At 42.5% G+C, this 26,977-nt stretch overlaps 1 protein-coding gene across 1 annotated transcript in view; it reads right to left on the bottom strand.

Annotated features, from left to right (window-relative positions):
- dazl (deleted in azoospermia-like) overlaps positions 1-26,977 on the bottom strand; it is a 176,692-nt gene that overhangs the window by 113,326 nt on the left and 36,389 nt on the right. The window contains exon 2 of the mRNA XM_078200398.1: positions 15,973-16,122. Within this exon, the coding sequence (XP_078056524.1) occupies positions 15,973-16,122 (150 nt within the window). The remainder of the gene's footprint in view (positions 1-15,972; positions 16,123-26,977) is intronic.

The raw sequence follows: 26,977 nt of genomic DNA, 5'->3' as shown, positions 1-26,977 counted from the left end.
CAAGTTAAAAAAATAATCTCATGGTGCATTAATTTAGTTCGTTTTGTACATTTTCCTCACTGCCCCTTAAAGTTACCATATCTCCCAAGCCAAGCACTCAGGCAGAGAATTCACTCACAGAGCTCTTAAAATAAAATTGTAATTCTTAACACTGCATGGATAAGCATCCCTGAGATTTTCCCTCCTATGGTTTCAACATAGCATGAATTCTTCCCTTCTCTCAAAAGGAAGATTTGCAACCTGTTTTTTTTGGAGTAACTGAAATGCTATCAATTCTGTAGTTCTAGTTCGATTTGAGCTACGTACTAAAATGGTCCGAATCTGAATTCTAGTGAACATGTACATTGGGATAGGAAATTGTATGCAAGCCTGAGCAAGGCAGTCTTCCGAATGGATGCAACCCATTTAATAACCATTTCCAGGGATACCACCCCACAACTTAAGTCAAAGGCGATCCAGGCACTGTGACTGAGCTGCACGATGACCCTTAGTTTTTTTAAAAAACATATAGAAATCCTCAATCCAAGAAAGAGAACCTAAAACTTTGTAGCCTTGTTTTCAGACAGAGGGAGGTGGATAGGTAGATAAATAAAAAACATTTTGCGCTAAAACTTTGAATAGTTAAGTAATGTTTCATTATCAAGTCTTTGGGTTTTACTGTAAAACCCAAATAACCAAGATGACAAATACCAAAATTGGGATCAAACCTGACAAAAACAGTGTCAGTATGCTGTGCATCACGGTGATTTGATTTATTACTGTCACATGTATTGGCATACAGCAAAAAGTATTGTTTCAGTATGTACAGTATGCCTGGGGTCCTGGATTATGCAGGCTGCTTTTCCAAGGCAGCAGGGAGTGTAGACGGAGTCAATGGATAGGTGGCTGGTTTGTGTGATGGATTGGGTTACGTTTGAAACCGTTTGTAGTTTCTTGCGGGCTCGATCAGAGCAGGAGCCATACCAAACCGTGATAACAGCTGGAAAAGATGCTTTCTATGGTGCATCTGTAAAATTGGTGAGAGCTGCGGCAGATGTGCCAAATTTCCTTTGCCTCCTAGAAAAGTCGAGGCATTGGTGGTCTTTTTTTTAAATTATAACTTCAGTGTGGAGAGACCAGGATAGGTTTTTGGCGATCTGTACACCTAGAAACTTGAAACTCTCAACCATTTCCACTTCAGGAATAACAGAGTTGTCGTGATGGGAGATTTTAATTTCCCAAACATAGATTGGAATATCCCTAGGGCTAGGGGTTTGGATGGAGAGGAGTTTGTTAGGTGTGTCCAGGAGAGTTTCCTGACACAGTATGTGGATAAGCCTACTAGAGGAGAGGCTGTTCTTGATCTGGTGCTGGCTAATGAACCTGGACAGGTGGAGGATCTCTCGGTGGGTGAGCATCTTGGGGATAGCGATCATAATTCTATCTCCTTCACGATAGCATTGGAAAGAGATAGGGTCAGGCAGGCTAGGAAAGTGTTTCTCTGGAGTAAAGGGAAATACAGTGTCATCAGGGAGGAAATTAGACGGGTAAATTGGAAGGAGGCATTCTTGGGGAAAAGTACCGAAGGAAAGTGGAGGATTTTCAAGGAATGTTTGTCTGGAGCTCTGCATGACAACGTTCCGATGAGACAGGGGGGTGTTGGTAGGATACGGGAACCGTGGTGCACGAAGGTTGTGATGAACCTGGTGAATAAGAAAAGAGAGGCGTACAGAAGGTTCAGAGAGCTAGGAGGTGTTAAGGATTTAGAGGAGTATACGCGATGTAGGAAGGAGCTTAAGAAGGAAATTAGGAGAGCGAGAAGGGGTCATGAGAAGACCTTGGCGGGTAAGATTAAGGAGAATCCCAAGGCTTTCTACAAATATGTCAAGAGTAAAAGGATGAGATGTGAAGGCATAGGACCCTTAAAAGGTGAAGGGGGAAAAGTTTGTGCGGAACCGTTAGAAATGGCGGAGCTGCTTAATGAATACTTTACCTCGGTATTCACAGTGGAAAGGGATCTGGGTGGTTGTACTGCTGGATTGCGGAGGACAGAAAGGATCGAGCATGTGGACATAAAGAAAGAGGATGTGTTGGAACTATTGAATGGCATCAAGGTTGGTAAGTCGCCGGGACCGGATGGGATGTACCCCAGGTTACTGTGGGAGGCGAGGGAGGAGATTGCGGAGCCTTTGGCGATGATCTTTGCATCGTCGATGGAGACGGGAGAGGTTCCGGAGGATTGGAGGATTGCGGATGTGGTCCCTATATTCAAGAAAGGGAACAGGGACAGCCCGGGAAATTACCGACCGGTGAGTCTAACCTCAGTGGTTGGTAAGTTGATGGAGAGGATCCTGAGAGACAGGATTTATGATCATCTAGAGAAGTTTAGTATGATCAAAAGTAGTCAGCACGGCTTTGTCAGGGGCAGGTCGTGCCTTACGAGCCTGGTTGAGTTCTTTGAAAATGTGACCAAGCACATTGACGAAGGAAGAGCGGTGGATGTGGTCTATATGGACTTCAGCAAAGCGTTCGATAAGGTCCCCCATGCAAGACTTCTTGAGAAAGTGAGAGGGCATGGGATCCAAGGGGCTGTTGCCTTGTGGATCCAGAACTGGCTTGCCTGCAGAAGGCAGAGAGTGGCTGTGGAGGGGTCTTTCTCTGCATGGAGGTCAGTGACCAGTGGAGTGCCCCAGGGATCTGTTCTGGGACCCTTGCTGTTTGTCATTTTCATAAATGACCTGGATGAGGAAGTGGAGGGATGGGTTGGTAAGTTTGCTGACGACACCAAGGTAGGTGGTGTTGTGGATAGTTTGGAGGGATGTCAGAAGTTGCAGCGAGACATAGATAGAATGCAAGACTGGGCGGAGAAGTGGCAGATGGACTTCAACCCGGATAAGTGTGTAGTGATCCATTTTGGCAGATCCAATGGGATGGAGCAGCAGTATAAAATGAAGGGTACCATTCTTAGCAGTGTAGAGGATCAGAAGGACCTTGGGGTCCGGGTCCATAGGACTCTTAAATCGGCCTCGCAGGTGGAGGATGCGGTCAAGAAGGCGTATGGCGTACTAGCCTTCATTAATCGAGGGATTGAGTTTAGGAGTCGGGAGATAATGCTGCAGCTTTATAGGACCCTGGTTAGACCCCACTTGGAGTACTGCGCGCAGTTCTGGTCACCTCATTACAGGAAAGATGTTGAAGCCATTGAAAGGGTGCAGAGGAGATTTACAAGGATGTTGCCTGGATTGGGGGGCATGCCTTATGAGGATAGGTTGAGGGAGCTTGGTCTCTTCTCCCTGGAGAGACGAAGGATGAGAGGTGACCTGATAGAGGTTTACAAGATGTTGAGGGGTCTGGATAGGGTGGACTCTCAGAGGCTATTTCCAAGGGCTGAAATGGTTGCTACGAGAGGACACAGGTTTAAGGTGCTGGGGGGTAGGTACAGGGGGGATGTCAGGGGTAAGTTTTTCACTCAGAGGGTGGTGGGTGAGTGGAATCGGCTGACGTCGGTGGTGGTGGAGGCAAACTCGTTGGGGTCTTTTAAGAGACTTCTGGATGAGTACATGGGATTTAATGGGATTGAGGGCTATAGATAGGCCTAGAGGTGGGGATGTGATCGGCGCAACTTGTGGGCCGAAGGGCCTGTTTGTGCTGTGGCTTTCTATGTTCTATGTTCTATGTTCATCCCTGTTGATGTACACAGTGGCATGTCCGCCATTATGTTGATGACTATCTCCTTTGTTTTACTGACATTAAGGAAAAGATTATTGCCGTCGCACCATTTCACCAGATTCTATTTCCTGTCACTCCGTCTCATTGTTTGAGATGCAACCCATTATGGTGATGTCATTAGCAAACTTGAAAATTGAGTTGGAGTGGAATTTGGCCAGTCGTAAGTGTATAAGGAGTACAGTAAGGGGCTGAGGACACAGCCTTTAGGGGCACTGGTGTTGAGGATAATTGTGGAGATGGTATTGTTGCCTATCCTTAATGATTGCAGTCTGTGAGTTAGAGGGAGGAGCCAAGCCCTAGGCCACAGTTTGGAGATGGGTGTTGAAGGTTAAACTGCAGTGTGATGTGACATATACAGCCATTTTCTCCATTTGGCAAGTACAATAAGTATCGTGCGAATGGTCAATAGTTCCTTCAATCATTGCCGTCACATTTAGAAGGTGGAATAAAATTCCAAATGGAAATGTGCTGAGGATGTAGTTGGACAACTCCTTTGACCATTATATTTTGGGTAGTGATTCTGTTACTTGAATCAGATTTAATTTCCTCCAGAACTGTTTTGTTTACTAAATTAAATGTTGTAATCACATACTTTGCTTTATTTTTCACCTGGAAATCAGTTGGTGTTTTGAGACAATCTTTTAAGCCAGATTTCAAGAAAAATGAGATCCTCAAAGTCAAAGACTATTTAATATTAGGATTAGAGCTCAGTTGGACATTTGGGTGTGGGTGTGGGGAGGGGGAGGTAAATTTTTGTTTTACAAAAAAAGTGTGTTGAGAGCTATATCTGAAAACTTAGTCAAATCCGTGTATCCAGAAAGATTCTGGGAAAACTCAGGTCTGATAATGCGTGGAGGGAGAGAGATAGAATTAATATTTCAAGTCTATGACTTCAGAGCTGACAAGGAGGTAGAAATGTAGTAAGATTTTATTCTATTGGAGAGGGTGGAGAAGGTTTAACAAAATAGAAGATCAGAGATGGGGGAGTTAAGAAGAGATATGGCAAAGACATCATGGACTAAATTTATTGCAGCCACTTTTGCTCACTCCAAGGTTTCAAGTTCAGGGTTCAGAGCATTAATCGCCAACATCACTAACGCAAAATTAGTACTATTCTGTTGCACTGGACATCAATTCTAACAAGTACAGGTACTCAGTAGCAATTAATATGGTACTTAAATCATTGGTGTGCATGGGTTGCACAGGTGTTTTGTTTTATAATGTGCGTGCTTCAAGAAAAATGCAGCAAGTTGCAAAATAGGGAGGTGGTCAGGCACTTCAAAATGAAATGTGAAAGCACTGAACAAAGAATTGCTCTGTGGTTGATACCACGTCAAAGGAGTAACTGGAATGAGCAGAGCTCACCATTCTGGGAGTGATAATAGTGTTGACATTGTATCACCTTCCACCAGATTTCCTGCAGCAGATTTGGCCACCTCTATTTGACTGGAACAGGACCTCATTTCTCCACCATATCAAAAAATAAGGCATTCATTTCAGAGGTAAATATCCCAGCAGCAACACTGGCTTTAAAAGTGTACATTCATTTGAAGTAGACATCACACATGCCAGAAATGTCTCAAGGATCATATCAGTTAGTATAGGAGGAGCAGGGAAGATCATATAACCCCCTCAAGCCCATCCCACCATTTAACTTCTACGTCAACTTTTCTGCATATCACTTTTCACAAGTGTCAAAAATCTTAAGAGTTTTTCTTGAATATACTGATCAACTGAGCTTCCCCAACCTTATGGGAATGAAGAATTCCAAAGATTCACAACACTGAAGAAATGTATCATCTCAATCTTATATCATTGGCCCTTTTTCCTATTACAAGGTAATTGTCTCGGGGGGGGGGGTGTTTAGACAGGTGGAATCTATTTTAATGGTTTTGGAATGTGGGCAAAGAGGTTTCTTCGAAATTCCATATTGAATTAGTTGGTGACAATATTTTATGGATGGCCTCTTGATGTTCTTCCCCACAAGCAGTAAAATTCTTTCTACATCCACTATAATTTTAAAGACCTCTTAGGCAACCCCTCAGCTTTGTTTTTTCAACAGAAGAGAGACCTGTCTGCCAGTCCTTTCATGATATGCATGCAAACATATTTCTGATATCATCCTTGTAAATCTTCACTGCACCATCTTCAGTGACTATCTTTTTTATATGGCCACCAGAATAGTGCTCCAAATGTGGCCTAACAAAATTCGGCTCAACATGAGCTCAGCAGATTTAGACAGTGAATGCTCTCCTCCATCTTGACCCCCTCTTTTTAAAAATCACCCTGCGAAGTCCTAAACAAAGAAAGACGTGGTTTTCATTGAGATTCAAACCAACAACAAATTTATTCTAGTTCATGTCTGGAGTACAAAATGAAACTAAAATTAGGAACCTGTGAAACACCCTAATGACATCACCATCAAATCATGTGATCAACTTTTGAAACAATCACTCAACTACTTAAATATAATACCTCTTGCCCTTTACTTCTGTGGTCATAACAATAAATTACAATGCAATACATAGCATTAATAATATTCTAGACTCAGTACTATGCACCATTAATCATTATAACACAATCAATAAGAAAGTTGATCAGAGAATGCCTATTCCTCTTTGGTTGTAGTTTTGTAGTAAAAAACTGTCCTTGACCCAAGAAATATGATTTGGAACTTCAGCTGACACTTCCAGAATCTCACACTGAATCACAGAAACTCTACAGTACAGAAAGAGGCCATCCGGCCCATCGGGTCTGCACCGACCACAATCCCACCCAGGCCCTACCCCCATATCCCTACATATTTACCCACTAATTCCTCTAACCTACACATCTCAGGACACTAAGGGCAATTTTTAGCATGGCCAATCAACCTAACCCGTACATCTTTGGACTGTGGGAGGAAACCGGAGCACCCGGAGGAAACCCACGCAGACACGAGAGAATGTGCAAACTCCACACACAGTGACCCAAGCCGGGAATCAAACCCAGGTCCCAAAGAACAAAGAACAAAGAACAGTATAGCACAGGAAACAGGCCCTTCGGCCCTCCAAGCCTGTGCCGCTCCTTGGTCCAACTAGACCAATCGTTTGTATCCCTCCATTCCCAGGCTGCTCATGTGACTATCCAGGTAAGTCTTAAACGATGTCAGCGTGTCAGCCTCCACCACCCTACTTGGCAGCGCATTCCAGGCCCCCACCACCCTCTGTGTAAAAAACATCCCTCTAATATCCGAGTTATACTTCGCCCCTCTCACCTTGAGCCCGTGACCCCTCGTGAACGTCACTTCTGATCTGGGAAAAAGCTTCCCACCGTTCACCCTATCTATCCCCTTCATAATCTTGTACACCTCTATTAGATATCCCCTCATTCTCCGTCTTTCCAGGGAGAACAACCCCAGTTTACCCAATCTCTCCTCATAGCTAAGACCCTCCATACCAGGCAACATCCTGGTAAACCTTCTCTGCACTCTCTCCAACGCCTCCACGTCCTTCTGGTAGTGCGGCAACCAGAACTGGATGCAGTACTCCAAATGTGGCCTAACCAGCGTTCTATACAGCTGCATCATCAGACTCCAGCTTTTATACTCTATACCCCGTCCTATAAAGGCAAGCATACCATATGCCTTCTTCACCACCTTCTCCACCTGTGTTGCCACCTTCAAGGATTTGTGGACTTGCACACCTAGGTCCCTCTGTGTTTTTATACTCCTGATGACTCTGCCATTTATTGTATAACTCCTCCCTACATTATTTCTTCCAAAATGTATCACTTCGCATTTATCCGGATTAAACTCCATCTGCCACCTCTCCGCCCAATTTTCCAGCCTATCTATATCCTGCTGTATTACCCGACAATGCTCTTCGCTATCCGCAAGTCCAGCCATCTTCGTGTCATCCGCAAACTTGCTGATTACACCAGTTACACCTTCTTCCAAATCATTTATATATATCACAAATAGCAGAGGTCCCAGTACAGAGCCCTGCGGAACACCACTGGTCACAAACCTCCAGCCGGAAAAAGACCCTTCGACCACTACCCTCTGTCTCCTTTGGCCAAGCCAGTTCTCCACCCATCTAGCCACTTCTCCTTGTATCCCATGAGCCTTAACCTTCTTAACCAACCTGCCATGTGGGACTTTGTCAAATGCCTTACTGAAATCCATATAGACGACATCCACGGCCCTTCCTTCATCAACCGTTTTTGTCACTTCCTCAAAAACCTCCACCAAATTTGTAAGGCACGACCTCCCCACATTCGCTATCCTCCAATCCTCAGGGACCTCACCCGTGTCCAAAGAAGCGACAAAGATTTCTGTTAGAGGCCCAGCAATTTCATCTCTCGTCTCCCTGAGCAGTCGAGGATAGATGCCATCAGGCCCTGGGGCTTTGTCAGTTTTAATGTTCCCTAAAAAACCTAACACTTCCTCTCTTGTAATGGAGATTTTCTCTAACGGGTCAGCACCTCCCTCCGAGACACTCCCGGTTAACACGCCCCTCTCCTTCGTGAATACCGATGCAAAGTATTCATTTAGGATCTCCCCTATTCCCTTGGGTTCTAAGCATAATTCCCCTCCTTTGTCCCTGAGAGGTCCGATTTTCTCCCTGACAACTCTTTTGTTCCTAACGTATGAATAGAATGCCTTAGGATTCTCCTTAATCCTGCCTGCCAAGAACATCTCGTGACCTCTTTTTACCCTTCTAACTCCCCGTTTGAGTTCTTTCCTACTCTCTCTGTATTCCTCCAGAGCTCCATCTGTTTTCTGTTGCCTGGACTTAACGTACGCCTCCCTTTTCATTTTAATCAGATCCTCAATTTCCCTGGTTATCCACGGCTCTCGAATCCTACCTTTCCTATCTTTCCTTTTTATAGGCACATGCCTATCCTGCAGCCTTATCAATAGTTCCTTAAAAGACTCCCACATGCCAGACGCGGACTTACCCTCGAACATCCTCTCCCAATCAACATCCACCAATTCCTGCCTAATCCGGCTATAGTTAGCCTTCCCCCAATTTAGCACCCGGTGCCCGTAGGACAGCACTCATCCTTGTCCAGTACTATCCTAAAGCTGTGAAGCAGCAGTGCTAACCACTGTGCTACCGTGCCGCCCATGTTCCCTTGGAACTAATTCTGCATCATTCTCACATGGTATAGTAGACACAAACATCAGGCAACTCTCATTCAACTAAGTCTTTGTAGTAGCATTGACAATACAAGGGACTGAAGAGAATGGTAGTTCTGGAGATGATTCGGAAAAATCATTGAGATGACAAGTAGTCAGTCAGCATGGCGTCACCAAACCAGTAAATCTTCAGTTTGAACTGTGTAAGAGATTGGACCTGTTTTTTTTCTAAAACTATGGCTGCTACGCATTTCTTACTCATGGTATAATTAAGTGCTAACACCCGATCTCCTTGTTGCAATGAGCATCCTTTTGCCCTCACTTCTCGTCTAGTGACTTGAAATTGTTGCTGACCCTCTGTCTCTGTTGTTTCTGGAGGTAGTAAATCAAACGTAGTTCTCAATTTAATCCCTGGAATAGAAATGCAGGTGAACTTCGGATAGTCACATGAGCAGTTTTTCTATAAGGTGCCAAAAATCCATTTACACAATGCGATAACAAATCTTGCTCTCTTGAAGCTTTTGCAGAATGCTTCAAGGATTGTACAAATCTTTCAACTAATCCATTGGCTGATAGATGATAACATGTGAAATTTGTTTGCTGAATACCATTTACTTTAAAATAATCCACAAACTTGTGAAGTAAACTGCGAACCATTATCACTAACAATCTATTCCAGTTTACCAAATCATGCAAAAACTTTGTCAAGCTTTTCAATAGTTTATTCAGATGTAGTGGATCCCTTGGTAACTTCTGGCCACTTTTGAGTGTGCATCAATTATGAGTAAGAAAATGCAAACTTCAAACAGTCTAGCAAAATCTACATGCAATCACTGCCATGGAAATTTGTCCACTCCCAAGGATGTAAAGGGGACAATGGTGATATATTTCTTATTCATGCACAGGATTGATACTATACTACTTGATCTTCAATGTGAGCATCCAGACCCTGCCACCAAAAAAAAACTGCATGCTAATTCTTTCTAAGCCAGGATGTCCCTCATGTAGTTGTTCAAGAACTCTTCCATGCAGACGAGGAGGAATGATCACTCGGATTTCTCACTCGAATAGACACCTGGTTTGGAGGGTGAATTCAAGCGTTGACATATTTAGTTTCAAATCAGGGTGCGGACGATGCATCCTTGCTAACATTCCTTTCAATACCATATTCATCACCTTCCCCATCATAGGATCATTCCGAATAGGTTTCTGAACTGAGAAGCTGTCACAAGCAAATGATTTACTAGCAAAAAGAGAAGAATATTAGCAAAACTAGTTGGTGGCATCTGCTCAATAGGTAAAGATAAGTATGAGCATGGCACTCTAATTAACAATACTTTGCATGATAGGAGCATGGAGATCAGATTAGTGACCATCTTTGCAATTGGCTAGCAGCTAATGACAGTATGCATTTATATAACCCAAAAATAGTTAAGGTTGATGATCAGTCAATATGATATGACAACCATACAAATAATGATGAAACCTCTGTAGGCCAAAAATTAGATGCCATACTTTTTTTTAAACCTCAGCAAAATTAGATTCAGCACTATCAGTGTATGCAAAGCAAAAGCTATTGTTTGTTCTTCGCCTGAAGGTGTGTATGAAATGACTGACAATACTCCACAAGGTGAAGCACCACAAGCAAGCAGTGATGGTAGCTTCAGATTAAAGTGAACCAATACTTCAGACTTCTGCACAGCATCTTTGACATCCTTGTGTGCTTTCTCACATTCTATTGTCAAGTCCCATGGTGGTCTCAGACATAGTAAATTATGCAATGGCTTCAATAATGTAGTCAAGTTAGAAACAAATTTGCCATAATAATTTACTAATGGACTGGACACATTCAGCTGCAAAAAATTCTCCTGAACATAATCTAGGAACTTTTGCCCCTCTCACCCTTTACATTACCACTATCCCAATCGACATACTGGTAATTAAAGGCCCCCATTAAAACTACTCTACATTTGCATCTCTAATTTCCCTGCAAATTTGTTTTCTGTATCCTTCTCATTAGCTGACCATCTACAGATGACTCTTTTTGTTCCTTAATTGTGATTCTGTCCTTGAACCCTATGGGACATCTTTCTTCTCCAGCACTGCAATGTTTTTTTAAATAAATACCACCACCCCTGCCCCTTTCCTACTTTTTTTGAACACCTTCACGGAATACTACAATACAGAAGAGGCCTTTCGAGTCCGCACCAACGCATGAAAGGCCCTGACCTGCCCACTCCAATTGCCAGCACTTGGCTCATAGCCTTGCTTGTTATGGAATCCCAAGGACTGATCCATTTTAAAGTCCTCAACTCATTTTAAAGGACAAGGCATCCTGCCTCCACCACCCTCCCAGGTAACGTATTCCAGACCGTCACCACCCTCTGGTTTCCTCAAATCCCCCCCTAAACCTCCTACCCATTACTTTTAACTTGTGTCCCCTCGTAACTGATCCTTCAACCAAGGGGAACAGCCGCTCCCTACCCACACCTCCCAATCAGGTCGCCCTTCAGTCTTCTCTGCTCCAGAGAAAACAACCCAAGCCTATCCAATCTCTCTTTATAACTTAAATGTTCCATCCCAAGCAACATCCTGGTGAATCTCCTCTGCATCCCTTCCAACGCGTTCACGCCCTTTCTATAATGTGACAACCAGAACTGCACTCAGTACTCCAGCTGTGGCCTCACCAAAGTTCTATGCAACTCCATCATGGCCTCTCTGCTTTTGTAATCTATACTCCAATTGATGGCAACTGGGTCGTATGCCTTTTTCACCACCCTATTAACCTGCCTTTTCGCTTTCAGAAATCTATGGACCAAAACGCCAAGGTCTCTTTGCTCTTCTGAACTTCAGTCAGATCTTTCATAGCATACTTCCTTGTCAAATTACTCCTTCCAAAGTGTATCACTTCTTGCTTTTCAGGATTAAATTCCATCTGCCACTTATCCACCCATTTGACCATCTTGTCTACATCTTCCTGTAACCTAAGACACTCAACCTCAGTTAATCACCTGGCCAATCTTTGGGTCATTGGCAAACTGACTGATCCTTACCCCCCACATAGTTTTCTATGTCATTTATATAAATGATGAACAACAGGGGACCCAGTGGTATACCACTGGTTACTAGCCTCCAGTCATTAAAACAGCAGTCTGTCATCACCCTCTATATCCTACTGTCAAGCCAATTATGAACCCACTTGATCAAAGCACCCTGTATCCCATGTGCATTTGCCTTCTTAATAAGTCTATCATGTGTGACTTTGTCAAAGACTTTAGTGAAATCCATGTAAACTACATCAACCGCCCTAACCTTATCTACACACTTGGTTACATGCTCAAAAAATTCAATCAAATTTGTTAGGCATGACCTCCCTCTGAAAGCCATGCTGACTATCCCCGATCAAACCTTGTCTCGCCAAATGGAGATAGATTCTCTCCTCCAGTAGTTTCCCAACCATAGACATGAGATGCACTGGTCTGTAGTTCCCTGGCTTGTCTCTACAACTGCTCTCAAATAGTGGGACCACATTAGCTGTTCTCCAGACCTTTGGCATCTCCCTGGTGGCTACAGAGGAATTAAAAATTTGGGTCAGAGTCCCTGCAATTTCCTCCCTCATCTCCCTCGCTGGCTGGCCAGCATTTATTGCCCATCCCTAGTTGCCCTTGGAGGGCATTGAGAGTCAACTACATTGCTGTGGCTCTGGAGTCACATGTAGGCCAGACCAGGTAAGGACAGCAGATTTCCTTCCCTAAAGGACATTAGTGAACTAGATGGGTTTTTCAGACAATCGACAACAGTTTCATAGTCATCAGTAGATTCTTAATTCCAGATATTTATGGAATTTAAATTCTACCATCTGCCATGGTGAGACTCAAACCCGGGTGCCCAGAACATTAGCGAGTTTCTGGATTAATGGTCTAACGATAATACCACTAGGCCATTATCACCACCCTCCAAAAGAACAGCTTATCAAATGACTCGAATTAGATTTTACTTCACATCTTCCACTTTAAGTCAAACCAAAAATCAACATAAAATTAAACAATTTATCAAATCACAGTCAATGCATTTACAAATTACGCATTTAATAGCAGATGCAAAGATAGAGCTCAGATTTACCGGGAGCCTACTCAGCAGATATGTCATCACACTCAGCCACGAAGTTCTTCAACGGTCTGAACTTCTTCAGATAGAATTTCAATTCCCTTTCTTAAAAGACTTAGCCATCAATTCTCATCTGACAACGGCGCCTAATCAACCTAGGTTCCACAGGTACAATCTTCAACAAAAGGCATCCTTCTCCAGAACCACCTCAGCTCTGCTCAAAATGGTCTTGATGGCAGATCCACGAGTATTACTTTTATCCAAACCCTCAAGTAACAAACCTGTGCACTATGGTTGATCAGTGAATTACTTGAACAGCTGCAGCAGTTTTGCATTTGCCTATTGCCAGGGTTTTTGCTTTCATCAGGCTACCTACATTGCACTGACAAGTAATCTGAACACAAGCAGTCTGTCTTACAGCAGTTCAACCAGTTGCAGTTTTGAGAAACTAAAGTTTCAGTCTCCCTTTCAACTAAGGTCTAACAAAAAAAATACAAGCTCCTAAACCAGGGCATTCAATAGAACATTTGACAAGTTATCTGTTCACACAACAGCTTGCACACCTACCCCCACTATCCTGCAAACGGAATTCCATTGGCCATCCCCCTTAGGAAAATAAAGTTTTGCCAGCGTAGTTTTCCTTGCAAGAGTTTAAAAATACAGCAAATTCATATCATACCCATTTAAAGAAATAGCTTATTGCATACTGTATAGGTAACATTGTCATGTTCTACAATTATGCATGCTGTATTTACAGAATAATAAGAGCTCAGCCAATAAAAAACATGCAAAGTGATAATTAAGATTAGCAGGATACAATAATCATAGAATCAACTCAAAGCCCCCCTTCTCTCCTACATTTCAGTGGCACTGTCACTGTAGTAGTAATACAGAGACTCAGGGTACTGCTCTGGAGATCCGGGATTGATTCCCATCAGGACAGGTGGTGAAATCCAAATCAAGAATTAAAAAGTCTAATGATGACCATGAAACTATTGTCAATTGTTGTAAAAACTCCTCTGGTTCACTAATGTTCTTTACGGAAGGAAATCTGCCATCCTTACCTGGTCTGGCCTACATGGGACGCCAGACCCACAGTAATGCCTGACATGATCACTCCAAGTGCTGCTGCACACAAAAAAAAGTCACTGTACAGAATGCAATCACTCAACCTGGCAATCACTTGATTAATCACTGAAATATAGCTGGCATAGAGTAAAAGGTTATCAGAAGCATACATGATGCTGATGTAATAACATCAAATCATATGACTGAGTTAGAGATCTGGAAAAAGCAGAAGTTCCAACGTTGCGCAGAGGTCCCAATAAATATATAGTAGCTGCAAATAAAGAGTAATGGTTTCAAAAACTATAGTCTCAGGCAATTCACTTTGGGAGAAGAGACAATCCCCAAATAACAATCCTGAACCACACAACAAAACAGGGTGGCTGCAGACAGCAAGTAAAACCCAGTGAACCTTATGAAACTACAGACCCAGCGAATCCTGAGATCATTGTGGAGACAAAAGTAACAAATTCAACATTCCCCAGAGTCAGAGCCTGAAAGGGGTAGCAAATACAAGCTGAGATCCAGACCTGCTGTCCAAATGACAGAGAGCACAGATCTCAAGCAGTAAGCAGCAGAACAGGACCTAGAACAATTCCAGGTTGGAAGCATGGAATCTACACAACTACTCTCAAACATTTTCAAAAGCCCAAAACTGGGATCACTGGAGAAAGATTTACAAGGTGCAGAACCATTCTATACACAGATTTTTTTAAAGACCAGGACAATACGTTACTTTATGCAGCTGGATCAATTCCTGACTGGATAGCAAGGCAGGAGGCTGATGAGATTTCAACTTCTCACAAAGTAAGCTTTCGATTCATATTTCAGCATCCGTCAGAGCCAAACGCTAAATTTAACAAAAGGTAGCAAAGACCAGACAATAGCATAGATTTGTTCATCAAGGATCTATAACAGATGGCAGGGAACTACAATTAAGTGACAACTGATTAGTGACAAAATTGTCATTGGGGTCCTCTTATTAGATTTCTTACAGAAAAGAGAAGATTAACACTAATGATAGTACAAATCGCAAGGCAAACTGAGCTCAGAAAATTGAACAGGGCTTTTTCTCAGATCCCATGGGTAGATTGGGCGAACTCATTCATTCTGTTACAAGAAAGAAAGCACACCAAAATGGGAAGAGTGACAACCACCATCAAAATGTCAGTGTGGCAGGAACAAGATGCACAAGCAAGAAGAGTGTCCAGCAAGAGCAGTTATGCCATAAATGGGGGAAAAAAAGGCCACTTCAAAACTGTCTTTCAAAAATATTGACAACTTTAAGAGGTAGAAACCTTTGTGGTCAGGTGACCCATGACCTCCAGGATTGTTACAGAAATATTGATATTTTTTCATGAGCATGGATAAAAGTGCAAAATGTGGAAATATAATGCATGCCCTGGAATACATTTTGACCTTTGTATTAAAGTTTACAAAGCAAAATACTGCTGATGCTGAAACCATTCAGCAGGGCTGGCAGCATCTGTATAGAGGGGGACAAAGTTAACATTTCAGGTCCGAGATCTTTCACCACAAGTTATCTGACGAAAGGTTAAAGATCTGAAACGTTAACTCTGTTCCTTTCTACACAGATGCTGCCAAGTCTTGCTGAGTAGTTCCAGCATTGCATATTTTAATATACGTTAATGGACTACTATAGGTTTTACATCTGTAGGTTTTATTTAACATACATTTACAAAGAACACAACTTAAGGAACCAAATTTTTTTAGTATCCTACTACTTCTCAATCTCCAGCATTAAACATACAGTTCTGCTACCCGACCTTTGTATACATCAGTGGATTGAGCAGGCACAAGCCTTTTACATCTAGTGTACATGATGCATGGTGCTATACTGTGGATAAAAAAAACCACGGATTATTCTGTAGAGTAATGCAACATTCACATCTTCCAGAGATTAGAATACCGAACTGTTTAAAAACTCAAAACGTTATCTTATAGCATACCTCAAAGTCAATTCCACCAACAAAAATTGTGTTTGGCATGATTCTTCCACTTGGCAAGACATATCGTCGACTCACTGTAGATGCTGCAGAAGACTGACTCTCCAGTTCCTGACTGACATCACCATCTTGTGCTTCAATGATTCTTCCGGACTGCAAATAGGGAAAATGTTTAGAGATTTGGGTTTAGTTTTCATCTTGGTAACTTTTTGGAATCCAAAGAGAGACTAGGTGGTGCCAAAGGAAGTATTTTTACCTCTAACAATGGCTTGATTGAAGTAAAGAAAATATTTTGTTTATAAAATGGTCCATTGGTGAACAAGTTTCAACAGTCTTAAACATTATGTAACTCTAGACTAATTCACACAAAATTAATCATCTTACAAAAGGAGTTCTAGCTTTGGAAAGGAGTTAAACAGTGCCAGAAACTTTAAACTGAGTAGGAAGATAGGAGAACCTGCCCTCTCAAAAAACAATGTTTTGCTCACCGTTCCATGTAATTACAGAACACAACTTCCCCAAAAGAATTCCAACTCTCCGCATGACAAAAATACTCAAACTATATTCATTACACATTTCAATAGCTTCATAAATACATTGGCAAATTAGTCCAGTTAAACCCAAGTCGGAAAAAGCTCAATAAACAAAATAGCTCTATGCATGCAGCCAATAATCAATCACTTACCACCTTAGATACACAGTCAGGTCAGCATTAAAGATTTCATATTAAAAATTCTTTAGATGTTAGGGGAAAAAAGAATTCTTGGGACACAGGTGGGATCTGTATTCTGAATTCAGATATGAACGATCAAAGAGTTCTCAACATAAACATTGGGCAAAACATACTCCAACATCAACATTTGTCACTGTAAGCATGAAATTCAAAGCTCACTTAATTGGGTTGGACCTCGGAGATCTTGGATTCCCCTCCTAATGACAACAATTTGTGCTGCCACCTAAAGAACTCTTAATATGAAAATGGTACCAGGAAATTGTGTTGAAGCAAATTCTACTGGCACCCTTCATTCAGGCCAACCATTTTTGTTCTGTTAATACAATCAGACCACAACTTCATTAGCCTGGAAATTCCCATCTTTAATGCTGTCTGGGTAAGGCAGCAAATATGGAATGACTAGAGGTAACCGATCGCATTTAAATATAAAAGCAGATAACATTAATTATCTATACAGATATGATCTGTCACATTGTCCGATTGCAGTGCCCCTCCACATGGTTGAATAATATGTACAGCACGGTGGTTAGCACTGCTGCCTCACAGCGCTAGGGACTCTGGTTCGATTCCCAGCTTGGGTCACTGTCCATGTCGAATCTGCACATTCTCCCAGTGTCTACATGGGTTTCCTCCGGGTGCCTCCCACAGTCCAAAAGGACGTGGTTAGGTGCATTGGCCATACTAAATTCTCCCTCAGTGTACCCAAACAAGCGCCGAGTGTGGTGACTGGGGAATTTTCACAGTAACTTCATGGTTAATGTAAGCCTATTTGTGACACTAATAAATAAACTTAAACTTTAAACATTTAATGTGGGAAACAAAGGAATGAAAATGGATCAAATGCCATGCATCAACAGTTTTTCCAAATAAGACAGCAGATATAGAATTTAAAAAGCTACAATCTTATTATTGCCACACGAATTAGCATAGTGAAAAGTATTGTTTCTTGCGCATTATACAGACAAAACATACTGTTCATAGAGAAGGAAATGAGAGAGTGCAGAATGTAGTGTTACACTGATAGCTAGGGTGTAGAGAAAGATCAACTTAATGCAAGGTAGGTCCATTCAAAAGTCTGACGGCAGCAGGGAAGAAGCTGTTCTTGAGTCATTTAAAACACCAACAATCCTGGGGGTGGATTACCACTGACCAGAAGTTGAACTGGACCAGCCATATAAATACTGCTGTTACAAGAGCAGGTCAGAGGCTGGAAATCTGTGTCAAGTAACTCACCTCCTGACTCCCCAAAGCCTGTCCACAAGACACAAGTCAGGTGTGTGATGGATACGCTCCACTTGCAAGGATGAGTGCCATTCAAACAACACTCAAGCAGCTCAACAATGCAGCCTGCTTGATTGGTACCCCATCCACCATTCAGTACCAGCACAACCACAGTGGCAGTAGTGTCTATCATCCACATGATGCGCTGTAGCAACTCACCAGGGCTCCTTCAACAGCACCTTCCAAACCCACGACTTCTACCACCTAGAAGGGCAAGGACAGCAGTAGTATCGGATTGCCACCTGCAAGTTCCCCTCCACGCCACACCATCCTGACTTGAAACTACATTGCTGTTCCTTGATTGTCACTAGGTCAAAATCCTGGAACTCCCTAACAGCAATGTGGTGTACATAGACTGCATCAGGTTTAAGGCCATCATCCCCTCAGTGGCAATTAACGATGCCAGTGAATGAACAGATAAATTTCACAGGAAAAAAGGAGCTTTGTATGTGGAGATTGAAGTGTTTTCTGTCTCATAAGACGATGGTTTGCGTCTGGTGGTCAATTCTGTTAAGCATTGCCTGGTGAGCCCTATCTGACAGAGCAGTTTGCTACATTTGCTGCAGAGGGAGATTAGGCTGAGAAGGTGCATGATTCATTGGCCTTTTACCTCTGGGCCCTCCTCTTGGCCAGCAGACCTTTGCATTTCCGCTTACCTCTTCAATGCCCTTCAAAACAGTTTCCAAAGGTCACAGATGTCAGTGACTGTCTCCCAATTGAGAGTGTCATCATCAGCCATCTTCATTGCTTCCTTGCAGGTGGTGCCCTTGTAGCAGAGGTGAGAATGCCTAGGACGTGACCCAGTGGCCAATCACCAGAAGGTCTTTGGGTATACAGCTGCGATCTATCTGATGAACATGGTAAACGCTGCACAGACTCCACTGGTTTTGCAAGTAGAAGGAATACTTACAATAGGAAAACCAATATTCTTTCTCCAATCAGAGTCAGTTCATCAATTGCAAAGCAATGTTTTGTACTCTTTATATACATATACATGGATATGACAAGAACAATAAACCAACTTTTCTATATGGATCACAAGATGCTGAAAACCTAACAATGAAATTCCACTACAATGTTTGTTAAATGTCTAGAAACTATTTTATTAGGTATACCAAACATTCCTCTTTTTTTCTGATCAGAATGAACAGTTGCTGAAGAAACCATTTCTTTTTCAGCACAAGGCTATGTAAGACCCTTAAACATACCAAGGAAAACAATTATCTTAACCTTAAAGGATAGGAAAGTAGTTTGATTACGTTTGATGTAAATTTATCAAAAAGGTTCAAATACATTGGGGAATTTAAACCACGTGGCATTAAATGCTTTTCCCACTGCTTATGAGCCAGAAAGACCACAAACCCAATCCATACTTCTTCAAACTTTATCTACCATTACCTGCCTCCCTACCAATGATCAACAACCACTCCCTTCCCACCACCCACCCACAATTCAATGGGACTTGTAAATGCTCCCTTCCACCCCATGGCACCTTCTCTATCACTTTACCCCAACCCATCCTCCCCTCCAGTCTTCAGCAATAGCTAAACTATAGTGGCATGGTGGCAGCGGTTAGCACTGCTGCCTCTCAGGGCCAGGGACCCGGGTTTGATTCCCGGCTTGGGTCACTGTGGGGTTTGCACATTCTCCCCGTGTCTGGTGGGTTTCCTCGGGATGCTCCGGTTTCTTCCCACAGCCCAAAGATGTGCAGGTTAGTGGATTGGCCATGCTAAATTGCCCCTTAGTGTCAGAGGGACTAGCTAGGGTAAACACATGGGGTTATCGGGATAGGGCCTGGGTGGGATTGTGGTCGGTGCAGACTCGATGGGCTGAATGGCCTCCTTCTGCACTGTAGGATTCTATGAACCTCTAAACTAGTGACCTGCCCCTCCATCAACTGGGAAGCCTTTCAAAGAAAACAAAGTGCTGACAGCATCTGTAGAGAGAAAAGTAGTTAACATTTCAAGTCAAGTAAACTTTTTAGAGAATTTTGTTGAAAGCAGGATGGGATGGGGGGGAAGAACAATGATGATGATCTGAGATAAGGTACAGAGCAGGAGAGATTAAATGACAAAGATGTAAAGGAACAAAAGGCAAAGAGGCAATAGTGAAAAAAAACAAATGTGAGCGCACCATAGCAGGCTAAATACAGAAATGAGTGCTGAGAGCAGGGTATTGAATTAAAATGGCAAGCAAACAAACTCAGTCATGCTTGTGCTTTAAGGTGTCCCACAAAACAGTCACCCAATCTGCATCTCGTCTTCTCAATCACACCTAACATTTCATTCCCTTCTCACACCTTCCCATGCAATCACAGCAGGTGCAACACCTGCCTTTTTACCTTTCTCTCCTTACCAGCCAAGGCCCAAAGCACTCCTTTGAAATGAAACAGTGATTTACCTGTACTTTCTTCAATTTAATACAGCAAATTTGCTGCTCACAACATGATTCCCTGTACAAAGAAGAAATAGCTAATCATTTAGGAAAGCTGAATATAATCAAACCTAGTCAACATGGTTTTATGAAAGGTAAATCAGGTTTCATAAATTTGCTCGAATTCTTGAGAGAGGAGGACATGTAGATGTAATGTATTTAGATTTCCAAAAGGAATCTGACAAGGTGCCACACAAGAGGCTGTTGCATCAAGTAAAAGCCCATTTAGCATGGATGGAAAACCTACAGTCACACAGAAAACAGTTGGAAAAAAGGGTCCATTTCAGAGCAGAAAGATGTAACTAGTGGAGTACCACAAGGATCAGTTCTTGGCCCACAATTGTTCACTATTTACATTAATGACCTGGAGGAAGGAACAAAATGTAAGGTTTCTAAATTTTCCAGTGATACAAAGATAGGTGGAAGGACATGTGATGAGATTATGATTCTGCAACAGGATATTGACAGATTGGGTGACTGGGCAAAAACCTGGCAAATAGAGTTTAATGTGGGGAAGTGTGAAGTCATGCACTTCAGTAGAAGGGATCAAAAGGCAGATTATCTAAATGAAGAGACTGCAGCTAAGTGAAGTACAGAGGGATCTAGCTGTTCTAGTGCATGAATCACAAAAAGCTAGCAGGCAGGTCCAACAAATAATTAAGGCGGCAAATGGCACTTTGGCCTTTATTGCAAAGGGGTTGGAATTTAAAAATAGGGAAGTTCTGTTGCAATTGTACAGTTGTAAATTTGGTAAAGCCTCACCTGGAACAGTGTGTACGGAGTTTTGGTCCCCTTATCTAAAAAAGCATAGTAACATTGGAGGCAGTCCAAAAGAGATGCACCAGGCTAATGGGATGAGATGGTTGTCCTATCAAGAGACTAAATAGCCTAGGTCTGTATTTCTTGTGCATAGAAATTTCTTCTGAGAGGGTGGTGAATCTGTGGAATTCTTTGCTCACAAAAAGGTGATGGAGGCTGGATCACAAGTAGTATTCGAAGTGGAGGTGGATTAATGTTTAATAGATTGAAGAATAGAGAACATGGGGAAATGACTGAAAAGGAATAGAGGACAGCACAGATCAGCCATGATCGCACTGAATGGCAGAGTTGAAGGGTCTGGTGGCCTACTCCTGCTTCTATTTCTTGTGTTCTTGTCATCAAATGCAAATTATTCCAAATGCCAGAAGCTCTGGGTTCAAGTCCCACTTCAGGTCTTGCTGACCATGGAAGGAGCACTCAATAAGATTCAACCATTTGATTTGATTTGTCACATGTATTGGGATACTGTGAGAAGTATTGTTTCTTGTGCACTATACAGATAAAACATACCGTTCATAGAGTACAAAGGGAAGAAGGAAAAGAGAGAGTACAGAATATAGTGTTACATTTACAGATAAGGTGGCAGTAAGAACAAAGAACATTGCAGCACAGGAACAGGCCTTTCGGCCCTCCAAGCCTGCATCGACCATGCTGTCCGACTGAACTAAAACCCCCTACCCTTCCGAGGACCATATCTCTCTATTCCCATCCTATTCATGTATTTGTCGAAGACGCCCCATAAAAGTCAGTATTGTATCTTCTGCCACTACCTCCCCCAGCAGAGAGTTCTCGGCACCCGCCACCCTCTGTGTAAAAAACTTGCCTCGTACATTTCCTTTAAACCTTGCCCCTCGCATCTTAAACCTATGCCACCTTGTAATTAACTCTTCCAACCTGGGGAAAAGCTTCTGACTATCCACTCTGTCCATGCCCCTCAATCTTGTAGACTTCTATCAGGTCGCCTCCCAACCTCCGTCATTCCGGTGAGAATAAACCAAGTTTCTCCAACCTCTCCTCATAGCTAATGCCCTCCATACCAGGCAACATCCTGGTAAATCTTTTCTGTGCCCTCTCCAAAGCCTCCATCCTTTTGGGAGTGTGGCGGGCTTTCTTAACTATAGCGTCAGTGTGGAGGGACCAAGACAGGTTGTTGTTGATCTGGACACCTAGAAAGTTCCACTTCATCACCATTGATGTAGACAGGGGCATGTCCACCACTATGCTTCTTGAAGTTGATGACTATCTCCTGTATTTTACTAACATTGAGGGAGAGATTGTCGTTCCACCATTTCACCAGATTATCTCTTTCCTGTACTCCGTCGCGTCATTGTTTGAGATCCAACCTACTAGTGATATCAGCAAACCTGAAAATGGAGGAGCGGAATTTGGCAACAGTCATAAGTGTATAACGAGTACTGTAAGGGACTTAGGACACAGCCTTGTGGGGCACCAAGAAGTCTAGGACCCAGTCTCAGAGGGACGAGCCGAGCCCTAGGTCACAGTTTAGAGATGAGTTTTGTTGGGATAATGGTGTAGTCAAATAGGAGTGTGACAAAAAAGTGTCTTTGTTATCCAGGTGTTCCAGGATTGAGTGTAGGCCAGGGAGGTGGCATCTGCTGTGGACCTGTTGCAGCGATAGACGAACTGTAGTGAATCCAGGCAATCTGGGAGACTGGAGTTAATGCATGCCACAACTAACATATAATGATGGATTGAAAACCAATCTGCTACCCCTTTCAATATTTCCAAACTCTTCCCCAAAGCTGGAAAAAGTGTCAAAATAATTTTTCCTTTGTTGCTTCCAAAGTGCATCCTTTGTTGAAATTTTGTTAGCTATTCAGAAAATCAAATATCTCAAGTACTTGCTGCAGTTATTACATACAAAAGATGAAGCTCAGGTACAGAAGTAGGCCATTCAGGCCCTCAAGGTGGTTCTGTCTTTTGCATCTTCCTCCACCACCATAATTCGTTAACACTTAATACCTCTGTGCGTGCGTGTGAGGGGAGTGTGAAAGGTTTTCTGACATCACTCCTGAATGTCCGAGGTCTAATTTTAACCTTATGCCTCCTGGTTCCACTAAGGAAATAGTTTCATCTAGCCAATCGAATCATCTTAAAACACTACAATTCGATCACACCTTAATATTCTACATCGAAGATGTCCTATATCGTAGAGAACAGAAGCCTAGTTTTTGCAACTTGCCCTCAATGTAACTCTTTAATCAAAGCTACTTTTAGTGCTTTGTGGTAAAAAAAATTGCCAAGTCATTAGTTACAAAATTTGTAACAAAAAAGGCTCCAACATTTAACAAACAAATATTTGTTCTGCCACTTGAACACTACTTAAATTGAGAAAAGTTACTTAGTAGAAATCAAGATGAGCATTTCAGTGGGTAAATTCTGAATGGCTTTTTTTCCATCAATATTTAGCATCATACTTAACTTAGGACAAGTGGATAGGCGAGAGGATCTTTTCCTGCCTACCACTGTTCAGATATAGCACAATAGAACTGCAAGCTGCCTTCTGTAACTCTGGCTACATATCCCCATCTCTCCATAGTGGAAACTTGTGGCCATAGAAGGATTACAAGCAATGGCTCAACTGATCCAAATGTGACCCAAAACCTCACTATCAAAACCACCATTCCAAGATGAGCCTGTTGTATCAGATGATTTGACTGGCCTGTCACGATTGAAAATATGTCAAACAGAAAGTTTGAGAGCTATATATTGTAGCACTCAACTACTGGAATATATTTTAAATTGTTACTGCAAAAACCTAATTGTTAGTCTGGCCATCAACCACAGAACCAATTACTTATGCACATCTCAAACCACAAACAGGCATCCCTGGGTTCCAAGCAGAATGTGGATCAAGTAGTTGGGTATTTTCTGTGCATACTTGATTTTTAAACCCTTCATATGTTTTTTCAACTAATAAACAATCTAAATCAACAATCGAAAAGTGTTCTGCCAACTGCTACAAATCATAGCAATTCTATACTCTTTTCAACATTCAAGAACTGCATTGGATTTAAGAATTGCACTGAATTTAAGTTACTAATTTTTCGGCATTAGCTCACAAGTAAAACACTTGCTCACCTTGCATCAGCACTAACCGCCTTTGATTTGTGCTTTCAGGGGAACTAATAAATACTTTGAAAAAATGTTTCCCATTATAGAATGCAATTTACCATACTATGCCCAAAAAGCCAAAACAGTTTGTTATTTCAAAAGAGGAGCAACTAGTCAAGTTCTAAAGAGATTGAGCCTACAGGAATCTTTAAACAGATAAATTACTAACAATTTGTATTTATATAGTTCATTCATGGCACATCTTCAGATAGAACACACATGACAAGTCCTTGGCTCATTGTCTGCTGATGTTTTATCCCGAGTAGTTTCCTTGGCAATTTTTGTCAGTGAGCCTTCCACTCAGGAGTAGAGTAAGGAGGCCAGAATGGGAATTAAACTACATCAACCAGAATGAAAACCAAACTCTGATATTATTCTGAACTATAGAATCCACTGAATCCCTACAGTGCAGAAGGAGGCCATTCGGCCCATCAGGTCTGCAACGACTGACAGAGTATCTTACCAAGGCCCTCTCCCTATAACCCGACACTTACATGGCTAATCCACCAAACCTACATATCTAGGGACACTAAGTAATTTTACCATGGTCAATCCAGCTAACCTGCACTGTGGGAGGAAATCGGAGCACCCCGAGGAACCCACTCAGACACAGAGAGAATGTGTCGAATTCTACAGACAGCATTCCAAAGGGGGAATTGAATGCGAGTCCCTGGCGCTGTGATGCAGCAGTGCTAACCACGGTGCCACCGTACTGCCCACATGTTAAATATCTAGCCAACTGAGCTAACCAGCCCCCATATAGTACACAGTAAAACATTTCAGGGTGTTTTTAAGGAAAGATGGCTCAGACACAGGTGAGTTACACTGCAACAAGGACAAAGGTAGGGGAACCAAAACCAGGGCTCTTTGGATGAAGGGGGAGAGGAGTATGCTGAAACAAAAAAGTGTATGAAGCATATCAGATTAATTCTCCAAGCCAGAACCAGATCAAATAATGGCAAGTGAATCACAGAGTCTGTACAGGGCAGGAGGCCAATCAGCCCCATCAAGTCTACACCAACTCTCTATAGAGCATCTCACCAGACCTCTCCCATCCCCATAATACCACACATTTACCATGGCCAATCCACTTAACTTTACATCTTTGGAGTGTAGGAAGAAACCAGAGCACCCAAAGGAAACCTACACAGACATGGGGAGAACACAAACTCAAGTCACCCAAAGCCAGAATCAAACCTGGATCCCTGGCACCATGAGGCAGCAGTGGTAATCACTGTGCCACCAGTAAGTCTGACAAAGAGAATTGAATGGCAGTCAACATAAAAGAGAACCCAAACATCTTGGACGAATGTGTAGTCAGAGGGTAATAAGTGTCATGATGGGGCCCTATTAGGAATAGAGAGGGTGGAACAGGGCTGGAGGCACACAGCAAGGTTGGAATGCTCATTAAACTCCAATGCAATTTATTTATTAATGAAGTTGAATCTGACAGAATATCGGTTGAAACAGAGATAGTCAAACTAATGAGAGGGGTGAAAATTGAAGCTTAGAGTGAACAAGTCACCAGGCGCAGATAGTTTGTATCCCAGGTTTCTAAAGGAATGGGGGTGGAGATAGCAGAAGTGTTTGCCATAAAATTTCAATGTTCCTTAGATATAGGAGAGAACATAGAACAGTACAGCACAGAACAGGCCCTTCGGCCCACGATGTTGTGCCGAGCTTTATCTGAAACCAAGATCAAGCTATCCCACTTCCTATCATCCTGGTGTGCTCCATGTGCCTATCCAATAACCGCTTAAATGTTCCTAAAGTGTCTGACTCCACTATCACTGCAGGCAGTCCATTCCACACCCCAACCACTCTCTGCGTAAAGAACCTACCTCTGATATCCTTCCTGTATCTCCCACCATGAACCCTATAGTTATGCCCCCTTGTAATAGCTCCATCCACCCGAGGAATTAGTCTTTGAACGTTCACTCTATCTATCCCCTTCATCATTTTATAAACCTCTATTAAGTCTCCCCTCAGCCTCCTCCGCTCCAGAGAGAACAGCCCTAGCTCCCTCAACCTTTCCTCATCAGACCTACCCTCCAAACCAGGCAGCATCCTGGTAAATCTCCTCTGCACTCTTTCCAGCGCTTCCACATCCTTCTTATAGTGAGGTGACCAGAACAGCACACAATATTCCAAATGTGGTCTCACCAAGGTCCTGTACAGTTGCAGCATAACCCCACGGCTCTTAAACTCCAACCCCCTGTTAATAAAAGCTAACACACTATAGGCCTTCTTCACAGCTCTATCCACTTGAGTGGCAAAGAGAGGTGCCAGAGGATTGGAGTATGGCAAGTGTGATACCCATATTCTAGAAATGATACAAGGACAGCTCTAGCAACTACAGCCTTGTTAATCAGTGGCGGTAAGGTTTTAGAAAACAGGGGAAAGTTCATCAAGACACTTAGAGAGGTTAGCTTAATTAGAATAGCCAGCACAGATTTGTAAAAGACAGATCATGTTTTAACTAATCTAATTGAGTCCTTCTGAAAAGATTGATGACGGCAATGTGATCAATGATGTTTGTCAAATACTTTCTTGAAACGCACACAAAGTACCAAATAAAAGGCTAGTTAACAAAGTCTCATGGAGGAT

The sequence above is a fragment of the Mustelus asterias genome, chromosome 2, assembly GCF_964213995.1.
Source record: "Mustelus asterias chromosome 2, sMusAst1.hap1.1, whole genome shotgun sequence".
In the NCBI taxonomy this organism is placed as follows: Eukaryota; Metazoa; Chordata; class Chondrichthyes; order Carcharhiniformes; family Triakidae; genus Mustelus; species Mustelus asterias.
This window is presented reverse-complemented; position numbering and strand designations above follow the sequence as displayed.